We start from the raw sequence: 20,456 nt of genomic DNA on the forward strand, positions 1-20,456 counted from the left end.
AAAGCTTTTACCCGATCCGCCGAGAGAAGTGCCAAAGGATAATCCTTATTTTTGGAAAGACGGATTAGATCCCTTAGAAAAAGAGATTTAGTTCCATCGATCTACCTGAAATTCCAACCTGCGAGCTGGTTATGACATTTTCGATGCCGAATTTTATGCGGGCAAAGATCATTTTGGTGAAAATTTTTAGACTGAGTTTGTTAGGGAGATTGGTCGCCAACTGTTTGCTAAAAAGCGATCTCGGTCTTTCTTTGGAATGAATACTGTGTAGCTTTTAACGAAATCCTCGGGGATGTTTCCCGAAGTGAGGAAATCGTTAAATATTTTTACCAAAATTGGTAAAACAAAGTTCCAAATAGATCGAAAGAACTCGCTCCCTAACCCATCTAAGCCGAGAGTTTTCCTTGCGTCCATTGTTTTAGAGACTGCTTTTATTTCTTCAGCATTTATCGGCCTGTCATTCAGAGCGCTAAGATGATCGGGAAAACATGTGATGTCCCACTCGCTAAAGTCATCTGCGCCCTGCTGATCAGAAAAGGCGCCGAGGTAGTGCTGATAGAAATCTCGGAGGAATTCCTGAGTCGATTTTAACATTTGGCCATTCCCTTGGATTCGGTAAACTGTTCGATCGTCATATGCCGCCACCCGTTATTGATTGTGGAATGCAGCAGAAAGTGTTTCCGCTTAACTGAGAAAAAAGTCTCGCTCGAAAATCGTGGTCATCGACCCTTCTCTGCCGCTCTTCCTGTAGTTCAATTTCTACTTGGCTTACGAGATCGCTACAAGGGATTCCGTTCCGCTCATTTGATCCCTCAGACGCTTTCGCTGTTAGTGCGCCCCCTTTCGTGCCCACACCTTTGAAAGAGTTCCTTAGCCTGTAGCTTGAACTGTAGCCAGGTTTTCCAGACCAAGCTGTTGTCTTTCCATTTATCACAGAGGTATTGTAGCTCCTTGCTAAAAACACTGGGGAAGGTGGGAGGGAGCTTCCAAGGACCTTTGGCTGTTTCCATGACCTCTGAGAGTTTGATTTTCAACAACACCATTTTGTGGTCCGTCAACAGACCGCTCATTGCGATATATCGTACCCCAACGACATGTGGCTCTCAAGTTTTTGGATACGTAGAACCTGTCGAGCTTTGCTGATATTTGACCACGGCACCAAGTCGTTCCAACTTTGAGAGGGTTCTGCTGCTCCAAATATCAACAAAGTCGAAGTTTTCGCAGCAGTGTTTAAATGCTGCAAAACCGCCTGTTCCGTTGTGGTCTTTCCCGCCTATTTTATCATAGCGGGTGTCTTCTACACAGTTCCAGTCATCAGCTCCTGTGAGTTCTTTTTCCTGCCAACCTGGCAGAGAACACTTGTTTCGCTAATACTTCTCTAGAGAAAGGCAAAGAAACCCTTTTGCTGGTGAGGACTATTCGGAGCATGGATTGCAACAAACCGGGTTGTACGGCCACCATACTTCCAGTCCACGGACACTAGACGTCCTATAGCGTCTTTTTGGACGATGAAGAACCCTCCCACTATGGACGAATAATTATCCCCACCCCTTGCGAATGGGAATCCCCAAAATACCAATAGCTAGTGAACGAAAAGCTTCTAGAGAAGTTTTCCACGTCCCAGTGTTTAAAGAAATGGGTCTCCTTAGAAAAAGAATGTTAATATTCTGTATTAACATCAATCTCCAGACAGCGCTTTGCGAGAGAGGTTGCGAAAACCGTTTATATTTAAAATAGCTACTCGGAAATTTAGATTCATGTGTTTTTAGAAAAAGGGTAATACATTGCACTCTCCTATAAATGGTCAGAATGTGATTTTATTCCAAATCGCACCCTTTGGGCTCTCTATACTTTAATATATAATTAAGAACATGATATTACTCGAATGTACACGAATCAATCTGTGATTTAAATATTTATTTATGCTTTTAATGTTTTATCGGTAATTTATATAAAATAACATAGTATTTATCTTACATTATACGACTCATGAAGTAATCTCCTTGAGTTGAAAAATAAATACATGTAAAGCTGCCCCTTTTTTTTTTTTTTTTGAAAGAATTTTAAAAGATATTCAGGTATTGAATCATTTATGAGAACATTTCGTAAATATTTTAGTACCCTTCCTGTATTTGTTTATAGACGCAACTTCAGGGTATTTTAACTCGGCAAAATATTCAATTCAGTTTCAGCCTACAGCTTGACAACCCTTCAGGTGGTATTGTAATCGGTAACCATCTGCACAGTTCAGTGACCTTTGCGGCAAAAAGATAAAGAGAGAGAGAGAGAGAGATGACTCATGACGTAACCATTACAAGAAATGGGTTTTGTTATCTACGTAGTAGTTGATGTTGGCTCTTTTTCGAATTTTCAGAACCATTGGATTAGATTATATTATCTTTTAGAATAATGATATTCTTGTAGAATATTTAATTAAACTGTTCGTTATATGCTTTGTTTTCTGATCTGTAAGTGTAGCAAATTCATTCCAAAAAGCAACAAATCACGTGATTGTCACGTGACATGAAGCAGCCAATACGGATTACTGTGTTAAAACACCTTTTGATGTCAGCTTACTTCGCTGTATATATTATTTTACTGTAAAATATTGCATAAATTCCCATTTTCACAAGTTTTCCCATGTATTTAGTTCTAAAACATTGCTTAAGATTAATTCATTATTGTTTTTATATCTTTTAAGAATCCAAGAGATTTTATTTTCAACAAAATGATAACGTAATTTCCTGATGATTGATAACACCAACACGATTCATAGATAATGAACAGTTACTACTTGCTAGAGAGCGGTATCTCATTTTATTTTACATTTTACAGAACACGGCTGAAGGTACCATAGTACGTATTTACAATACAAACAATACAATTGGATAGATTGCGCTAAAAAAATTAAAATAAAATAAAAACATACAGAACAAAGACATTCCTTGTCGCTATTTCAGCTACGATTATTTTCATAAGTCACGCTAAAGAAAGATTATTTCCTCTTACCCCTAATTCCCTTCAGTTCACTTAGTAATTGTAACTCCTGTTTCTTCCCACCATACCTACGCATAATTTGACTGACCACATAGAAGCTCACACTCGTAGATAATTTCGTTCGTTCACCTGCTCGCTTCGCTTTCTCTGGCAAACCAACTCCCGCCTATGAGCCGTGGGGAACTGGCGTGCTTTTAATAGAGTGCAATGCTCTTCACTGAAGCTGTTTGACAGCTTGCATCCGGGGCATTGGCCTCGTACGGAGTAGTAATATAGTAGAACACGTAACTTTCGCTGTTGATATAAAAGGAGGACAGTGAAAAGAACAGAGCCAGAGGATCTTGTAGGGACATGTCAGGAGTTGAAGGAAAGTAACACGCTGTTTATTGGAAGGATGGAGTGACTAATGCTTTATAAATGCGTCAGCTAAAAACAGAGAATGCCTTCCACACATTTTTTACTTTCCTGAATATTGTAAATTTATTTTCACTTAGTTGAACTCCTGAGGGAAATAAAGCAAACTCTGTAGCTAAATTAAGCCTTTTTTTAAAACTTTATTTTATTTTATTTTTTTTTTACTGTTGATTCATTACAAAGGAAAGAAATTTAGTTTTGGTAGGCCACATTAAACGGTAGTATAAATAATTAAATTGCTTCCTTCTCCTAAATAACAAAATAATATCTAATGAAATAAAATAAACCAATAAGAGTTAGGAATATGAAAAAGGAAAGAAATTGTAAGCGTCTTTATTGTAAGAATTAATTTATTTTTGTTTTAATTTTCTGATTAAAATAATACCGTGAAGGACAGAATAACACATTGAAAAAGAAAGATAAAAGAAAAAAAACTACTCGAGCCAGCCAGGATTTGAACCTGGAATCTTCTGATCCGTAGTCAGACGCGTTATCCGTTGCGCCACTGGCCCATGCAATATAGTGCTCGCTATTCATCTACTATGCAATATTTAAAGGCGATGTTGATTGTACTTTGGAGAAATAATTTGCATGTTCTTAGCATAACTCATACTAGAAATTAAAATAATATCACAAAGAAATAGCTTTAAATTCAAGTCCGTGTGTTTATTTGATATATGTTTTTGAAAAGGAATTTCAAAAAATATATTGAAGTTTTCCGTTTATTTTAAGAAGTGTGACATGCAATTAAATGTTGAGTAGAGGAATATATATATAATAGGACCCACTAAAATTTTCGAAATAATTTTTTTTGTAAGAAAAATTGAAAAAAATTTTTCAAATTATATTTTAAATAACAACAAGAACTTAAAATAATTCCTTGTGGAGATTACTTTAAATTCCAGTATCAAGTTTTTGCTAACAAGCCGATTATCTCTTATTATTATTGAGATATTAAAATTACCTACTTAGAATAATTTCACATCTGTTAGCCATCGTAAGTAGTAAAGCAATAATCTTTTGCGTGAGTTGAAGTATGGAATAAAAGTGATCATCGATATCAGAATTGGTTACGATTCATTAATTTCCATTAGTAGAAACCCTTAATTTGATGTCGCTTCTACTTAAAGCATCTATGGAAAGGTGTCCAAAGAAAGATAGATTAAATGCGAATAAAGATAAACCTCCCAAAGCCTCTAAATTCATTTCACAAATATACATAATTAGCTCTAGCTCCAGTGATGCTTATTTCCACCACCACTCTGCAAAATCTCACATACTCATCTTCTTAATAGAAACTCGCATTTCAGCCTCTTCAAGCAATACTCACCAGAACCCCCCCCCCCCCCCGACTCTTTTTTTGTCTCAAAGGTGGCATTTGTATATGCAGTATATTCGCTCAGATATAAAATTCAGAATGTTTCCCACATAAAAACTCTTGTTTTTGATTAGACAATCTATTAGTACATCCAAAACTGATTTTGATAAGGCTAAAAGCAAGGCTTGATTCTTATCCAAATGGCATTAATGCTTTATGGTCGCTTAACAAAGCTATTGACTCGTAACTGTCGTCCAACCATGTCCACCTCTTTTGCACTTCGATGGTTCTATTAGCATTATAACCTTCGCCAGGAAAACGCCAGTCTTCTCTCTTTCCTTCTAATTCTTGCGAGGACAATCTTAGTAAATGCTCTCCTGCCATTCCAAACACACAATATTTAACAATATCAATAACAATATCCTATTAAATAAATAGTATAAATACAATTAAAACGTTCGTTATATCCTCAGATAAATCATGAATTGAATCACTATATGTTCAATTTATTATTTATTGTTGTTTTATTATATTCTTGTATGTTATTAATAATATTATTAATTAATTAATTATTATTAATACATTTTTAATATTTATAAATTGTTAATAATTACATGTGTTTCAAACAGAATGTCCCGATTTGAAAATTGTATATCTCTGCAACCACGAACCACAAATGAATGCGACTTGTACCACGTGAACGGCCTTGGCCCAGAGTTTGATATGATGATATCATACTTGGTAATTTATTTTATTTATTGGTACAAGTCGCATTCATTTGTGGTTCGTGGTTGCAGAGATATACAATTTTCAAATCGGGACATTCTGTTTGAAACACCCTGTATTAATATTCTTGATAAATATTAATTAATAATAAAAATAATATTGGTATGTAAATATATAATTTTTATGTCTGCTTTCTTTTTCAGATTACATGCGGAAGAGAAAACTATTGCACTCTACCAAATCGGACACAGCTTTCACCATGACAACGTCGAAACAAATTCGCCGGCTTTCTTCATGAAAATTTCAATGGGGTATGTACTTTTTTCTTCTGGTTTTAACTGCCAGAAATTGTTCTTTTTTCCTCCGCTTGATAAAGCTGTATGAGCATTAACAATCTGAGTATTAATTATTATTATTATTATTATTATTATTATTATTATTATTAGTAGTAGTAGTAGTAGTAGTATTACATGATGCCATCTCGAGAGCGCAATTCACTCCAGACAATGCATCCTCTCCACTCTCTTAATCCTCCATCTGCGCGCGCGTGCGCGCACGCACGCACGCACGCACGCACGCACGCACGCACGCACACACACACACACACACACACACACACACACACACACACACACACACACACACACACACACACACACACACACACACACACACACACACACACACTTCCCACCAAGTATTTTTTATCTCTAAATTGCGTGTGTTCTCTGGTAAATTTACCTGTATATGAGATTAAAAAAAAAAAAAAAAAAAAAAAAAAAGCCCAAGTTTCTCAGAAAAACGCTGCTGCCTCCATATGAAGTTGGCTAACTTACTTTCAGTTGAAAAAGCCCATATAAAGATCCTTCGAAATTCGAACTCAGATGTTTTTTTCAATCGAAGGGGAAATTTTTCATCATTCTTTCAATTGTCTACGATAAGGACCGCTTATTAGATATTTTAATTATTCATTAAATGATAATTAATAAAATATTAGGAATTCATAAAATTAGTGAGGGGATAAGAATGCTTCTGGACCGTTTAAAACCATTGGAACGGTAAGATTTTCACTGCTAAAGGCTCAAAGGTGTCAGTAATTGTGACCGCAAACTCGGGCTATTAATGCGAAATGTGATGCAATGTTTACGCAATTACTAAATGAGAGCATTTAGAAATACAGGATATTTTGGGAGATCATATCTCTCATCATCGGCCTTTGGAGTATAAAATAGTGCTGAGGGTCAGCAAGTAGTGAGAGGGGAAGAAAATGAAAGGTAGAGCATGATAGTAGGAGGTAATAAAGAGGCCTCAATCGACCTGTTTAGCTATGTAACCGAGAGGGTTGTGTCTAAACGGTCCGCAGACATCATCATCTCCTCACACTTGTCCTAACAAAAATAAATAAATATAAAAAAAAATGGAAAAAATACACTTAATTTGATCATCTAAGTAAATCTAAAAATACTGGAATAACCATGAAGGAGAACTGTGATAACTATTGAAAATAGAACCAAGTGAACTAAAAAAAATGGGGAAGAACCCGGCCCGAGTGATGCAGCTCACAAGGAGCTGCACGCCTCGATGTAAGCCTTCGCACCTCCGGTTTAATCTGGCCAACCCCCCCCCCCCTCGTGTTTGTGGACTATACAACCAATGAATTGTACTACAGAAAGAGACAAGGTTTAATTTGCCCTTTTGTCAGGAAACATATGATGGGTTGTTTGCACCATTTGTTCACCAATCTATTATCCCCTAGGAGGTATCTCTCCTGCGCTGAGAACCTTGGTAAGTAAAAGAATAATCCACTTAGGACTCTTGTGTAGATTATGTTTTCATCTCGTTTCTGGGACTGGGATTTTACAGGATTTTAAACGCAGAACTCCTCCCGGAGATTGTAAACCACCGTCAGACATTTTTGTATAAAATTTTAATTAAAAATATAATGATGTGTGTATATATATATATATATATATATATATATATATATATATATATATATATTTTTTTTTTTTTTTTTTTTAAATTATAAAACAATAACATTAATTTAATAAAATGTTTTAAATAATTTCAAAATCCATAAGTTTATAAAACAATTAAGAAATTTATTATAAATTCCAATGAATAGTGACTATGGAAATATTTCCATAACATAAAATACGTTCAGAAGAAACAATCGCGAGAAGAGTGGAATGAAACAAGTGAGAGATGGATAGTTGAATTGGTAACCTAATAACAAAAGGCAAACATGACATGGAAACTTACTGAATGGGCAGGCGCCCTGTCATACGGCTACAGTCATTTAGCGTGTGTGATCCACCCTTTTAATTTTTCTGTATTATTAAAAATAAAATAAAAAGGATTATTTTATAATTTTTCAGATAGTGCTATGTATACGTATGCATGTATTTACATTATTTATATTATTATTATTTTTTTTTTTTACTTTCAGCGCATCAGGAAATATTTGGAAATTGGATCAAAGAAGAATTCAATGTGATAGATATCATTCGACATTTAAATACCAATGTATTATTTTTTAAATATTTTTCTTAAATACCCTTTGATTCATTGTTAAAATATTCAACTCTCTCTCTCTCAAAAAAAATAAAAATAAAATAAAATAAATAAATAAAATATAATGTTAGCTATTTATTTCTATTTATCTAATTTTAAAGAGTTCTTAAATTCATTGTTAATCGGGTTTATTGTTCTTATTATTTTTTTTTTTTAATAATAATCAAATTTAAACTACATGAAAGATTGATGTTAAACTTCATTTTATAATTTGTTTATTGTATCGTATTTTAAGTAAGCTAATATTGTATTATAATTAGGCGGCGGAATATACTAGTTGCAAATGAAAGTGTATCTTCGTTTGTTTGGAAATCAGAGCACAAAATTTGGAATTACGGTATCTTTTGGTAAAGAGCACAATATTTTATATATGTTTATTATTATCATATATTTTATTCGCACTGATATTTATTAATGATAAATAATATACAAAGGTGCCGTTAATATTCTAAGTATACTTAACCAAAGGAAATTTATTTAAAATTATAGATCTATTAGAATTTCTCTTCATTTTAAAAGTACTCTGTGTATTCCATAAGCCAATGATGCGTTTTATGTACAGTTAACACACATCTTTATTGTCTAGCGACATCTAGTGGGAAAAAGTGATTTGTAAATTATCCAATTTTTAATCACATCTGCAGTATTAATCTATTGGCTATTGTAAATAATAAAATTTTAATTCTTCTAGATGTGTTTGTTCTTTTGTACTCAAAGTCGATGGTTTATTTATTTTCTTCTTTTAATTTTTAACCCAATAATCAGAAAATTCTGTATATCATTTTAAAAAATATATTTATATTTTTTGTTGCATTGTGCTTTCTATTAGAGGATAAAATGGTGTCTCTCTTCTTACTTTGCATATTTTTTGCAGCAGGTAGATATTATCTGTAAAAGATATTATTCAATTAACAATATAAACTTACAATAATATTTTATAATGAAAAAATTGTTTTGTGCAGATCGCTGGAGGTTTAAAAAAAGGCATTATTATTCATGTCTGTGTTGTGTTATTTCTTTTGCTACTGGTGCTTTTGAACATTTGGTTCTGTAAAATGTGAAATTAATTTAGTGAAGTTCTAACCGATATAACTAAGTTTAGGATTATTCATTTTTGTCTATATTTCATAAAGAGCATTTCTTAATGTACAAATATTAAAATAATCAAAATCTGCATTTTTTGTAATATTGTAATTTGTGTTTTCTGTTATAAATATTTCTAAAAATTTTATTATTATTATATTTTCTAAATTAGAGGTTATAATGCAGTTTAATATGAAACAAGTCTGGAATATTATGAATTGAATTTGTCTTAAAGTTGTTTTATTCCAATCATAATTATGTTATCGATTTGAATTGAAACCTATAAATGAATTTTAATGATATTATTAGGAATATGAAAGCAGTTCAAATGAACCGATACCCATCGTATTCATACCTTAAATGCTAAATCTCGAATCAGGTGACAGCGTTTTACCACAAACTTCCCAATTACTATCATGTTATATAAAAAACTGGCTAAGTATCCTGGTAATTGGTAGAACTGAAATAATCTAGACTGTATAGGATTGATTTGGATATTTTGGGAGTTCATGTCTCTCATCATCTGCCTTTGAAGTGTAAAAGAGTGCTGAGGGTCAGCAAGTAGTGAGAGGAGAAGAAAACGAAAGGTAGAGCATGATAGTAGGAGGATATAAAGAGGCCTCAGTCAACCTATTTAGCTATGCAACCAAGAGGTTGTGGTTAAACGGTTAGACGTCATCTTCTCACACCTGTCCTAAAATAAAAAAAAAATCTAAAAAAGAAAATATAACCTTAATTTGTCCAACTAAATGGACCTTAAAAGAAAAGGAAAAAAAAAAAGAAATCTTGACTGCGAACTGTGATGACCATTGAAATAACCAGGAGAACTGAGAAGTAAGGGAAGAAGAGACTAAACATTGTACTCTTTCAAGTCACTTCAAGTCTTCCCTAATCAGTGCCGTAGTATCATACCGCAAGAACCTGGCCCGAGTGATGCAGCTCACAGGGAGCTGCACAGCCTCGACGTAAGCCTTCGCAGCTCGGGTTCTATCAGGTCAACCCCTCCCCCCTTGTTTGTGAACTATAATAACCATGGATTATACTAAATATACTAAAGAAGAGGTTTTGATGGACTTAAAGTCCTTATAAGGACTGGCTTAAAGAGGCGAAGCAAGAATGCTTTTTATCTTCCCCGTTATCTGTAGAGGACAGTGTAGGGATAAGGTGTTATTCAGCTATTAAAGCTCTGATCATGGCAGGAGGGTAACAACAATAGCCGAGCCTCAGTGAGAACTTCATTGCCATCCATTACCCTCCAAGGGTATTAATCTTAATCACCGCATCTCACGGTGGATTCTCTCCTCCCTCTGTGAAACTTAAAGTCCTTATAAGGATAAGGACTGGATTAAAGGGGCAAAGCAAGAATGCTTTTCATCTTCCCCGTTATCTATAGAGTGCAGTGTAGGGACAAGGTGTTATTGAGCTATTAAAGCTCTGATCACGGCAAGAGAGTAACAGCAATAGTCGAGTCTCAATTGGAACTTCTTTGGCAACGGCATTGCTATCCATTAACCTCCAAGGGTTTAATCCCAGTCCACGCTCGACTGGAAGGTTTTTACAATTTTAAACTTAAAATACCTAGATGAATTTTATTTTCAGGTGTAAGATAATTGCTAAAGTTTTTGGAGAGTTGTTGTAAAATAACTTTTATACATAAAATATATTGATATTTTTATTTAGATTAAATTTTATTTTATAAAAGTATTTGATTTCTTTTAAATAAAAGGCTACCATTCTAAAATTGAATAAAAAAATGTAAACAGGGAAAAAAAGACAAAATATTCACATAAATAAAAGTACGTATTTTGGTGAATAGAATTTGCATATATTATGGCCTCGATGACGAAACAATGTTGTCACTTCTGAAATCTTTCGGACATTGACATTAAACAGGGCCAATGACATTGGTTAATTTCACAGGCCAACCTTGTTTACAGCAAGTTAAAAGAGATTATTTCGGTCATTGCCCGGACATTGACGCCATTGCTTTATGTACTCTTTGAGCGATGTTCTTTTTAGTTTCGCTATTGCTGTTACGCATATGTAACGTCAGAACTACTATGAGTTTAGAGGATGTGAGCATGCGTAAAATGTCCGTTGTGTTAATGTATAATACATCTTTATTTATTATTTTTTAAAGATCATTTAGTGATCTAGAGCCGAAATATAAAAATAAAAATTTTTATTTGCTTAAAAATATCGAATTATTCATATCGATAAAGCGAATTAAATAAAACTTTTTATAATGAAAATAACGTGTCTTTAAAAAAATGAAAACCAACGTAATAGGATGAGTTTAAGTTCATTTCGAATTGGAGATCATGTGTTAGTACATACATTATAAATATACATACAGAAATATATTTAATATTTTGTATTGTAAATATTGATTGTAATATCAGATATTGCAATGAATTATTTTTTGAGATTAATTTTTATTTCTTGTGTAAAAGGGTTGTTTAGAATGTGTTAGTAGCTATATATCAAAGATCATAAATGGTGTTGTCTATGATTAGTACATTTTTCATCAATATATTACATTTTTGTGTGTGGGATGTGCTAATATGTAAAAAATCGCAAAAAAGACAAATTGTAAAACTCAAGCTTCAGAGAAATCTGAAGTATAGGTCGAATATGTGCAATCTGTGTTATCATAATCCACTTTAATGTTAACACTTAAAGTAAATATTTAAACCTACCGTGAATGAGAGAAAGAGAGAGACAGAGAGAGTACAAATTGTGATGTGTTTATGTATATGTAGAATAAATATCATACTATTATCAGTGTATGTGTTCTTTGTGTCAAAGATATTTTGGAATATATTATTACGTATTTAAATGTATCGTTGTGTGAAGTATGACCAAAATTGTTCTCGAAGGATTTTGTTTGTTGAGAAACTACTGATAACGTACGATATTTCACAAGTCTTGACGCCACCTACCGGAGAAGAAGGCAGTAGCCTGAATAAGTGAGTTTGAATTATGTAATAGATAGGAGGTAGAGTATATGCAGCCTCTAGGCAAGTACTGTTTTACTGGCACTAAATTCAAGATAATGTGTTTAAAAAAGTATCTAAATCATTAAAAAATCCGGTGATTTTATTGTTGAGGGCCTCAAAATGTCACACTTGAAATTAAAGCGGAAATGAAGTGCAAATTCGGTTATATTTGAATTCGACAAATGCGTTGAAATGGCAACTCCAACATCTAAGAACAACATGTACAGGCTACAGCACACATTGAGTCTGAGACTGTAAACTTGTGCACAAAATGTTTTGCAAGGGCACATAGGAAGGAAAAATTTAGAAGGAATATGGGACAAGTTTCATAGACAAATTTAGTGAAACCTGCGCAATGTCTCTTGACAATTTTAGGGCTACTACGCATAGTGGGTTTAAGACTGTTAACTTGCGAACAAATTGTTTTCATGCGCATTTGGACCGGCAAAAAATAGAGGAAATATTAGTTACGACTGCCCTGAGTGTGGGCATATTTCTCCCTCCTCCGCACCGCCAAACAGATGATTGAGAAAACAATGGGCCGCAGCATATTCTGCTACTTGATAAGAAACGTTTGCAACGCTAGAGTAAGCATTCAGAGAAGCAGTTTTGTTAATCAAATAAGTTTGAATTTTAATTCAATTCTGTTCCCATTCTTTGACGGGAGGTCTAGTTTCTTACTCCAGAACAATCGTGAGTCAGATTGTCTACAGAATCATTCTTCAACTTGTTTTCATAGTCTGGTCATCGAAAAGTGCCCCACAATTGATCTTTAGACTTGACTATGTTTATTCAAGTACAGCGCTTCCCTTTGATTCCACACTCTTGCAGAAAAATGATTCTGCAATATAATATTCATTACTTAGCAGCATTCATTATTAATTAATTAATTTTTATGATGATCCAGTACACGACAGGTTGGTCTACCTATAGTCCTTAGTACTGTGGAATCATTCACATTCGATTTAAAGGCTGCGGAGTACATTCCTTGGGAAATACATAAGATAGGAGACTTCTTCCAGAGGGCAGTAGTAAAAGAAATGAACGAAAAGAAGATCAATTTTTTTTTTTTTTTTTTTTTTCTACTGGTTTGGAGGTTGAATTATGGAGTGTTGAATAGATACAGAGCGTTTCAGTGGATTTCACAGAGAGTAGAGAAATGACTGATGAAGAGTGACTGCCGAAGTATTCATATAAGATACGTATAGTAGAAACTGAATGTGTGAGAGTTGATGGAGTGAATTGGTCAGAGTTGGGTCATTAATCAACCTAACTGCCTCTTCTGAAAAATCAAGTTTTGTAGGGAGCTCTCAAGTTGACAAATCCAGTCAACTTTCAACTACTGTTGACTGAATTTGTGATTTTATAAAGTTAACAGCAGTTTGGACATGAAGTAAATGCCTTGAATGAAAGAGAAATCCTATTTTTTTTTTTGGATACCTAAGAAACAATAGTTGTAATGTGTTTATGCCCAGAATGATTTCATGTTAGAGTAATCCCATTTTCAGATTTGTTCTGTAGATTTTTATCATTTAATCTCATCTCATCATCTCCTTTTCCTTTTACCCTCTTTTACCTTGCGGTGTCGAGGGTTTTATTATTAATCATCGGACTTCAAACCGTTCACAGGATAAGGTAGTCAGCCCTACGCTACAGTGTCCATAGTGTTAAGTTCTCAAGACCTGTTTGCCTGCTTTGCGGGATGAAAAACCCCAGTATAAACTGGGGGAAAAACCCTACTGTTCACGTCCAAGACCGGCTAACTTGGCTATGGCTGAGGAAGATCTTTGAGCTCCTCACATCACGGACGGGAATCAAACTTAGGGCACTTCTTCTCCAGGCATATGGTTGCGAAGCGCAGAGCCACTAGGCTAACCCTCGCGGACTTATCATTTAACATACATTAATAATATTCATTGGACTACATTACGGCTTGTTTAAATCACAGAAAATGAAAAATTACCTAATAATCAAGTGAGTTCAACATCTAGACTAGGAGAAGATGAAGAAAGACTAAACTGAAATCTCGAGAAAGGTGAAAGTGGAAATAACACCATGACTTTCATGTTGTTTCAGTGAAACGAGGTCCGCGTGGTTAGCCTAGTGACTGTGCGCTTCGCAACCCTATGCCTGGGGAATGTCCTAGGCTCGATTCCCGTCGCCGACGTCAGGGGCTTAAGGATCTTCCTCAGCCATAGCCAAGTTAGCCGGTCTTGGACGTGGACAACAGGGTCCCCCCCCCCCCAATTTATCTGGGGTTTTTCATCCTGCAAAGCAGGCAAACCGGCCCCGTGAACACACACAGCTCAACTCTCCCCCATGAGGGGCTCAACTTGCCCCAATAGGGACAGGGGAGGAAAAGGGAGGAAACGCCACATGAGTATGAGTTTTGATTTTGTTGGGAAAAAATTGCTTCAGACAGAAAATAAAATTCGAATTTTATGACTAACAGAAAATAACTTATATAATTATAGATTTACTGCAAGATTATGGTGTTAATAAGTATAATGAAATAAAGTATTGCTTTTAAGTAATTACATCAAACTAAAAAATATATAAATTCTTTATTTGAGATACAATAAAAATCATTATGATTATTTTTATAATTTAAATTGACGAGGGTTCTATTCTGTCATCTATTAGTCGTAATACGAGGTGTGGCAATTAAATAACAAGACTGGTTGCAAAAAGGTGGTTTTGTACAACTTAATTGTTATCCCCTTCAACATACTCCCCTCCTCTATCTATACATCGTTGCATACGAATTTTCCATTGTTGGAAGCAGTGCTGCAAGTGATCAGGTGTTATCTGCTTCAGTAGCGCTGCCGTTTTCTCCTTTACCTCATCCACTGACTGATAATGGGTGCCCTTCAATGCGGATTTTAACTTTGGAAAAGGTAAAAGTTGTATGGAGCTATGTCCGGCGTGTAAGGTGGATGGTCCAACACTGGGATCTTCTCATCAGCCAGATACTGCTTTACAGACAGTGCAATGCCGGCTAGAGCTTTGCCCTGATGGAGAATCCAAGCGTTGTTCTTCCAGAGATCGGGTCTCTTCTTCCTCACTCGTTCTCTCATCTGCATTGCAAAACCGATCAGCATTGCTTTTACTTTTGAATTGTGCATTCTTGCTTTTTTTCATTCTCGGTGACATGGGAGTTTTCCAGTGCATACTCGCGGGACTTAGCACCATGCGATTTTTACCTTTTCCAAAGTTGAAATCGGCATTGAAGGGCACCCATTTTTAGTTAGTGGATGAGGTAAAGGAGAGAACTGCAGCGCTACTGAAGCAGATAACACCTGATGACTTGCAGGGCTGCTTCCAACAATGGAAAATTCGTATGGAACGATGTATAGATAGAGGAGGGGAGTATGTTGAAGGGGATAACAATTAAATTGTACAATTGTAATAATAAACCACATTTTTGCAACCAGTCTCGTTATTCAATAACCATACCTCGTATTTCAGGAGACCAAATATCGTAATTTAGACCATTTGTTTTATTCTAAAAATAAAGGAGAAAATAACTTAAACAATTGAAAAAGAAACTGAAGCCAGTTAATTAAAATGAACTCAAAAAAATAAACCTCAAACAATTGAAACCAAAACAACGTTGTTTAAGCTGACAAACCAAAATATTTTCTCTGAGGCAAGATATTGGAAGTACAGTACTTGCAATACTGAAGCACACGTGACAAAGGTGGTGTCAGCTTGTGTGTTAACCGAAACTAAAGCATCCGTAACTTTATGTTAGTGCAATTTTAAGTTTAAAAATATTTGGCTATTAAATAATTAATTTAATATCCTTTCATTCAATAGCTTTCAATATGAATATTACTTGTATTTTTGGGGACTCAACTGGTAAATTTATTTTCACGACAAATTTATTTATTAATTATTTTTCTAAATTTTCTTTTGTATATCTATTCTTTCTGTTGTATTTAACCCGCTATAAAGCCACATGACTAATAAAACGCGTGTCTCCAAGGCAACTTTCAGCGTAGCTCCAAGGCAACTGGGATGAACTATTAAGGACACGCTAGGAATCAAAAGAACGCCCGCTCAAAATGCATGCCTGGACAAGGTGGGAACATGCAAGGGGTCAGAGACCGCTGGAGGTGTCTCGTAGTAATCTTATGAGAGATAGTAAAAGAGTCCGGCAAAGCAATTTAGATCACGTGACAGGGCGTCTTGCAGGCTGGGAAATCACATTTGGCGTGACAGATGCGCGATACTTAATGACAACAACTGCAAACATTTAACATAAACTAGAAACCAGCGAAGAAAACGACTTGCTAATTCATTCCTAGGAAAACACTTGAGCAGTAAGAAAGTGGATAATTATTTCGAGTAAACAAGGTAGTTTTCTTTGTAATTGTTTTGAATATTCGTAGAAAAAAAGGAACACAAAAATTCCTCTAGTAATGGTAAATTTCAGGCGTTCTGAGTATTGATATTTTTGCCCCACTTTTCCTGAAATGTTTACTGACATGATCACGTGTCACCTATTTATTTTATTTTATTTAATTCTTTTTTTTTTTTTTTTTTAAATTTCTTTTCAAAGATCAAAATAAGGTGATTGACAATTGGGACCTATCGTGCTATTATTGTGATAAAATGTTAAGTTTGTAGCATATGCATATCTTTTGTTCGAGACGATGTTTCTTAAAAAAAAGAAAAAATGATATAGAATATTATTGCATTAATAATTAAATTGAAGAAATTCAAAAATAAAAGTAAACATTTAAGAATTCTTTTAAAATTTTAGAAATTAACTTTATTAACTTAAATTTAATTTTTATCAATTGATTACTTATTGAAATGATCAAATATTTAAACGATTACTGGAAGGGAGATAGCGGGAATGAACACCTGATTCCCGAAAAGTCCTTTTTAGGACTTCCAGGGTGACAAATGGCAAAATGCTATAGCCAATGAAGTTTTAACTGAGGCTCGGCTATTGCCGTTACCCAGCCATGACTAGAGCTTTTTAGCTCAATAACACTCTATCCATACAGATTTACTTCATTCAGATGACGGGATAAAGAGTCAAGGACTCAGTCCATCGCCCAGTTCTTTTAAGAACTTTAAGACTTAAACGATTACTGAGGACTTCTAGGATAACAAATGACAATGCTGTAGCCAATGAAGTTTTAACTGAGGCTCGGCTATTGCCGTTACCCAATGAAGTTTTAACTGAGGCTCGGCTATAGCCGTTACCCAATGAAGTTTTAACTGAGGCTCGGCTATTGCCGTTACCCAGAGCTCAGTAACACTCCATCCACACAGATTTACTTCATTCAGATGACGGGATAAAGAGTCAAGGACTCAGTCCATCGCCCAGTTCTTATAAGAACTGCAAGAACTTAAACGATTACTCGGGGAACAGATTAATCTACTGTATCAAGTGATATAGTAATATCCTTTTTAGGACTTCCTGAAGATCATACTTCACAGGATCATTTCTGTAGTATGGTTAGCGTTCATTTTTGTGAACTTTTCTCATAGATGATTAGCAAATTTTTTAGCTAAGCGCAAATTGTAGTATATGTTAGCCCAGTTATTATCGACAAAGCGTCTCATAGGCACTTGATAATAAACTACAGCAGCAGATACAGAATAAACTCCAGACTGGGGCAAGAACAACACACTCGGTGGTGGGAATAGCTTAGGCCCTCCCTCACCAGCATGGCTTTGCCGCGTACGCGGACCCTTGGAATCGAAGTGGAAGCTGATCTACGACCTCGATGTTTGGCCAAAGCCCTCATCGAAAGCGTCGGCGCTGAGCAGATTTTTGGTTTTACTCCCTTTGGTGGTGGCCGCTTCCAAGTAGTAAGGAGTGAACAAACAAGAGACAAACTACTTGCAGGATTCGAGTGTAATGGAAAAACAATAGTTCCATTTTTGGTAGGGAGCATTACCAAACTACTTAGAATCCCTAGATTCCCTTTAGAATATATTGAAACCGATGTAAAGATCATCCACGAAATATTCGGGAAATGGGGCGTTGTACACAAGGTGGAAGTCCTAAATGACGCAGAAAACCCCAAATGGAAGTCGGGTGAGGTCCACATCTCCCTCGAGATGAAAACGCACGTTCCCAACTTCATTATTATTGGATCACCAGAGTAATGATAAACTACCCTAGTGTAAAAAAACAATCTTTTAGATGTGGTGCCTTCACTCACCTTGGGGCGGACTGTCCTAGAGTGAAATGTAAAAACTGCCTCAAAGCAGGCCACAACCAAGAAAACTGTGAGTCAGCTTGCCTGAAATGTGGGGTCATTGACCACAAAGTGGACACATGCCCATCCAAAACCCTTGCTGAGAGGATGGGTGGTGCAATCACGCCAGCAACTCCACCAAGCAATGGAAATGACACACCACAGGAAGCTTCTCCTACTTTCGAGGCTGCTCCTGATATAACAGAAATCCATACCTCCACGTCTAAGAAAAACCGTAAGGGGAAAAAAACTTCCACAAGCAGTAAAATCCAACAAGAAGAAACAGTCGTTATTGAAACCATCAATAACAATATGGATACTAATACAGATATAGTTAGGGAAGAAGGAAAGATGGAGTTGAACCCCAACACCTCCAAGCGGCCATTAAGCCCACAGGAAGAAGAGTTGGTAACGCCCAAAACAGCAAAAGTATCTGAGACCGCCCACCCAGAAGTCCCTCACGCGAAAGCAGGGGGGACTCTCAGCCATCTCATCAGAGGTATCCCAGGGATGGCGGAAAAATTCAAAGAAGCGATGAAAAAAATAGGAGAACCTGAACTCCTCCTCACAGGGGAACATGGATCTGACATCGTCAGTGCAAATGGGGTGGCATCTTCGTTGATGACATCAGCAAAGTTGCTCCTGAGCAGGTAGAGGTAGCCCAGGGTTTAGACGAGGAGGCAGTTTCGGCGTTCTTCATAGCTCTCTGCAAACTAGACATGGCCAAGAGAAGTGAGGTGGCCAAAAGAATAATAACTGCCCACAACAAAAGAAAGACACAGTAACCACCTTGTGGGGTTTCTGTACACAGCTTCACCGGTTTCAGCTATCACAGGTGGGGGAGGACCTGAGAACCCGAGCGGCGAAGGCTTGCAGCGAGGCGGTGCAGTTCCTTGTGAGCTGCATCACTCGGGCCAGATCCTTCCTCCACCTCTAAGTTTACCTTTCAATTTTTGCTTTTCTCTGTTTTTTTTTTTATTTGTTTTGTTACATGTTTCCTTTTTAGGATTTTTCCTTTTTTTGTAAAGTGAAAAATCAACGACCGTTTTAGAAGCACCCCTGGGGGGGGTCAACATCTAAAACAGGTCAGCTGAGGCCTCTTTTACCTACTCTACCACTATACACTCTATTTTTATTTCCTCTCCTACTATCTGCTGACTCTCAGCCTATCTTACTCTACAGGCCGATGATGAAGTTTGTTGAACTCACAGATTATTGATTTATTCGGGTTCACTCCTTATGGCGGCGGTAGATACCAAGTAGTCATCAAGAACATCGCTTCCAGGAATAAGATACTTGGTATCTTATTCCTGGAAAATTCTTGGTATCTTATTTTCCAACTCTAAAAGAGGCACACGGTAAAATGACGGCCGTAGAAGAGAAGGCAGCCGCCACAGAAACCATAGCAAGAAAGAGAAGAAGCGAGAAATCCATGAAGAAGAAACAGCCAAAAAACAAGCTGCCACACATGGTGAAATCACTGCAGAAGAAGAGAAAGAAAATGAAACTGAAAGTATGGAGGCAAACAGCGCCCCCTTCAAAAGAGCACTCAGTCCAGAGGAAAAGGGGATGAAAAAAATAAAACCAGCAGAAACAGAAGAATTAGAGACCACTCCTCATGCAAAAGCAGGGGAGACTATAAAGCATCTAGTTAAAGGTAGCTCTGGGGTGGCAGAAAAAAAATTTCAAGATGCAATGGTGAGAATAGGGGAACCTGAGCTTCTCCTCACAGGGAAATATGGTCCCAAGGTAGTTAGTGCAAAATGGGGTGACCTACAGGGTGTTCGGGATAAATTTGACAGTTTCGTAAGGAAAAAGAAAATCTTCTTTGTATCTATTAAATTTAATGAATTGACAAAAAAACATTACAGGCAGAGTTAATTACAATACTATCAACAAGATTTACTCAAAATAACCACCATTAGCATCGATCACAGCTTCAATTCTGCTTCGGAACCTCGAACAAGTTGATGCTACAGTCTCCCTGGGAAGGGCCGCAAAAACTGTTTTAATTTTATCCATTAACTGGGCTTTTGTATTACTGGAAGTGCGATTGGTGTCTTTTTCAACTGCGCCCCATACAAAATAATCCATGGGGTTAAGGTCTGGGGAGTTTGGAGG

The 20,456-nt window shown here is 36.0% G+C and overlaps 1 protein-coding gene and 1 non-coding gene across 2 annotated transcripts in view; one reads left to right on the top strand and one right to left on the bottom strand.

The window, feature by feature from the left end:
• Positions 1 to 8,942, top strand: part of LOC150104909 (uncharacterized) — a 51,668-nt gene extending 42,726 nt beyond the window's left edge. Inside the window, exons 2-3 of the mRNA XM_090396050.1 lie at positions 5,659 to 5,766; positions 7,905 to 8,942. Coding sequence (XP_090252176.1) covers positions 5,659 to 5,753 — 95 coding nt within the window. The 3' untranslated portion in view covers positions 5,754 to 5,766; positions 7,905 to 8,942. The remainder of the gene's footprint in view (positions 1 to 5,658; positions 5,767 to 7,904) is intronic.
• TRNAR-ACG (transfer RNA arginine (anticodon ACG)) lies at positions 3,851 to 3,923 on the bottom strand. Its single transcript has one exon. It is a non-coding gene; the product is annotated as a tRNA-Arg (tRNA).
• Positions 8,943 to 20,456: the final 11,514 nt, after the last annotated feature.

Source organism: Typopeltis vanoorti, chromosome 7 (assembly GCF_054136105.1).
Source record: "Typopeltis vanoorti isolate ZY-2024b chromosome 7, IOZ_Tvanoo_1.0, whole genome shotgun sequence".
NCBI lineage: Eukaryota > Metazoa > Arthropoda > Arachnida > Uropygi > Thelyphonidae > Typopeltis > Typopeltis vanoorti.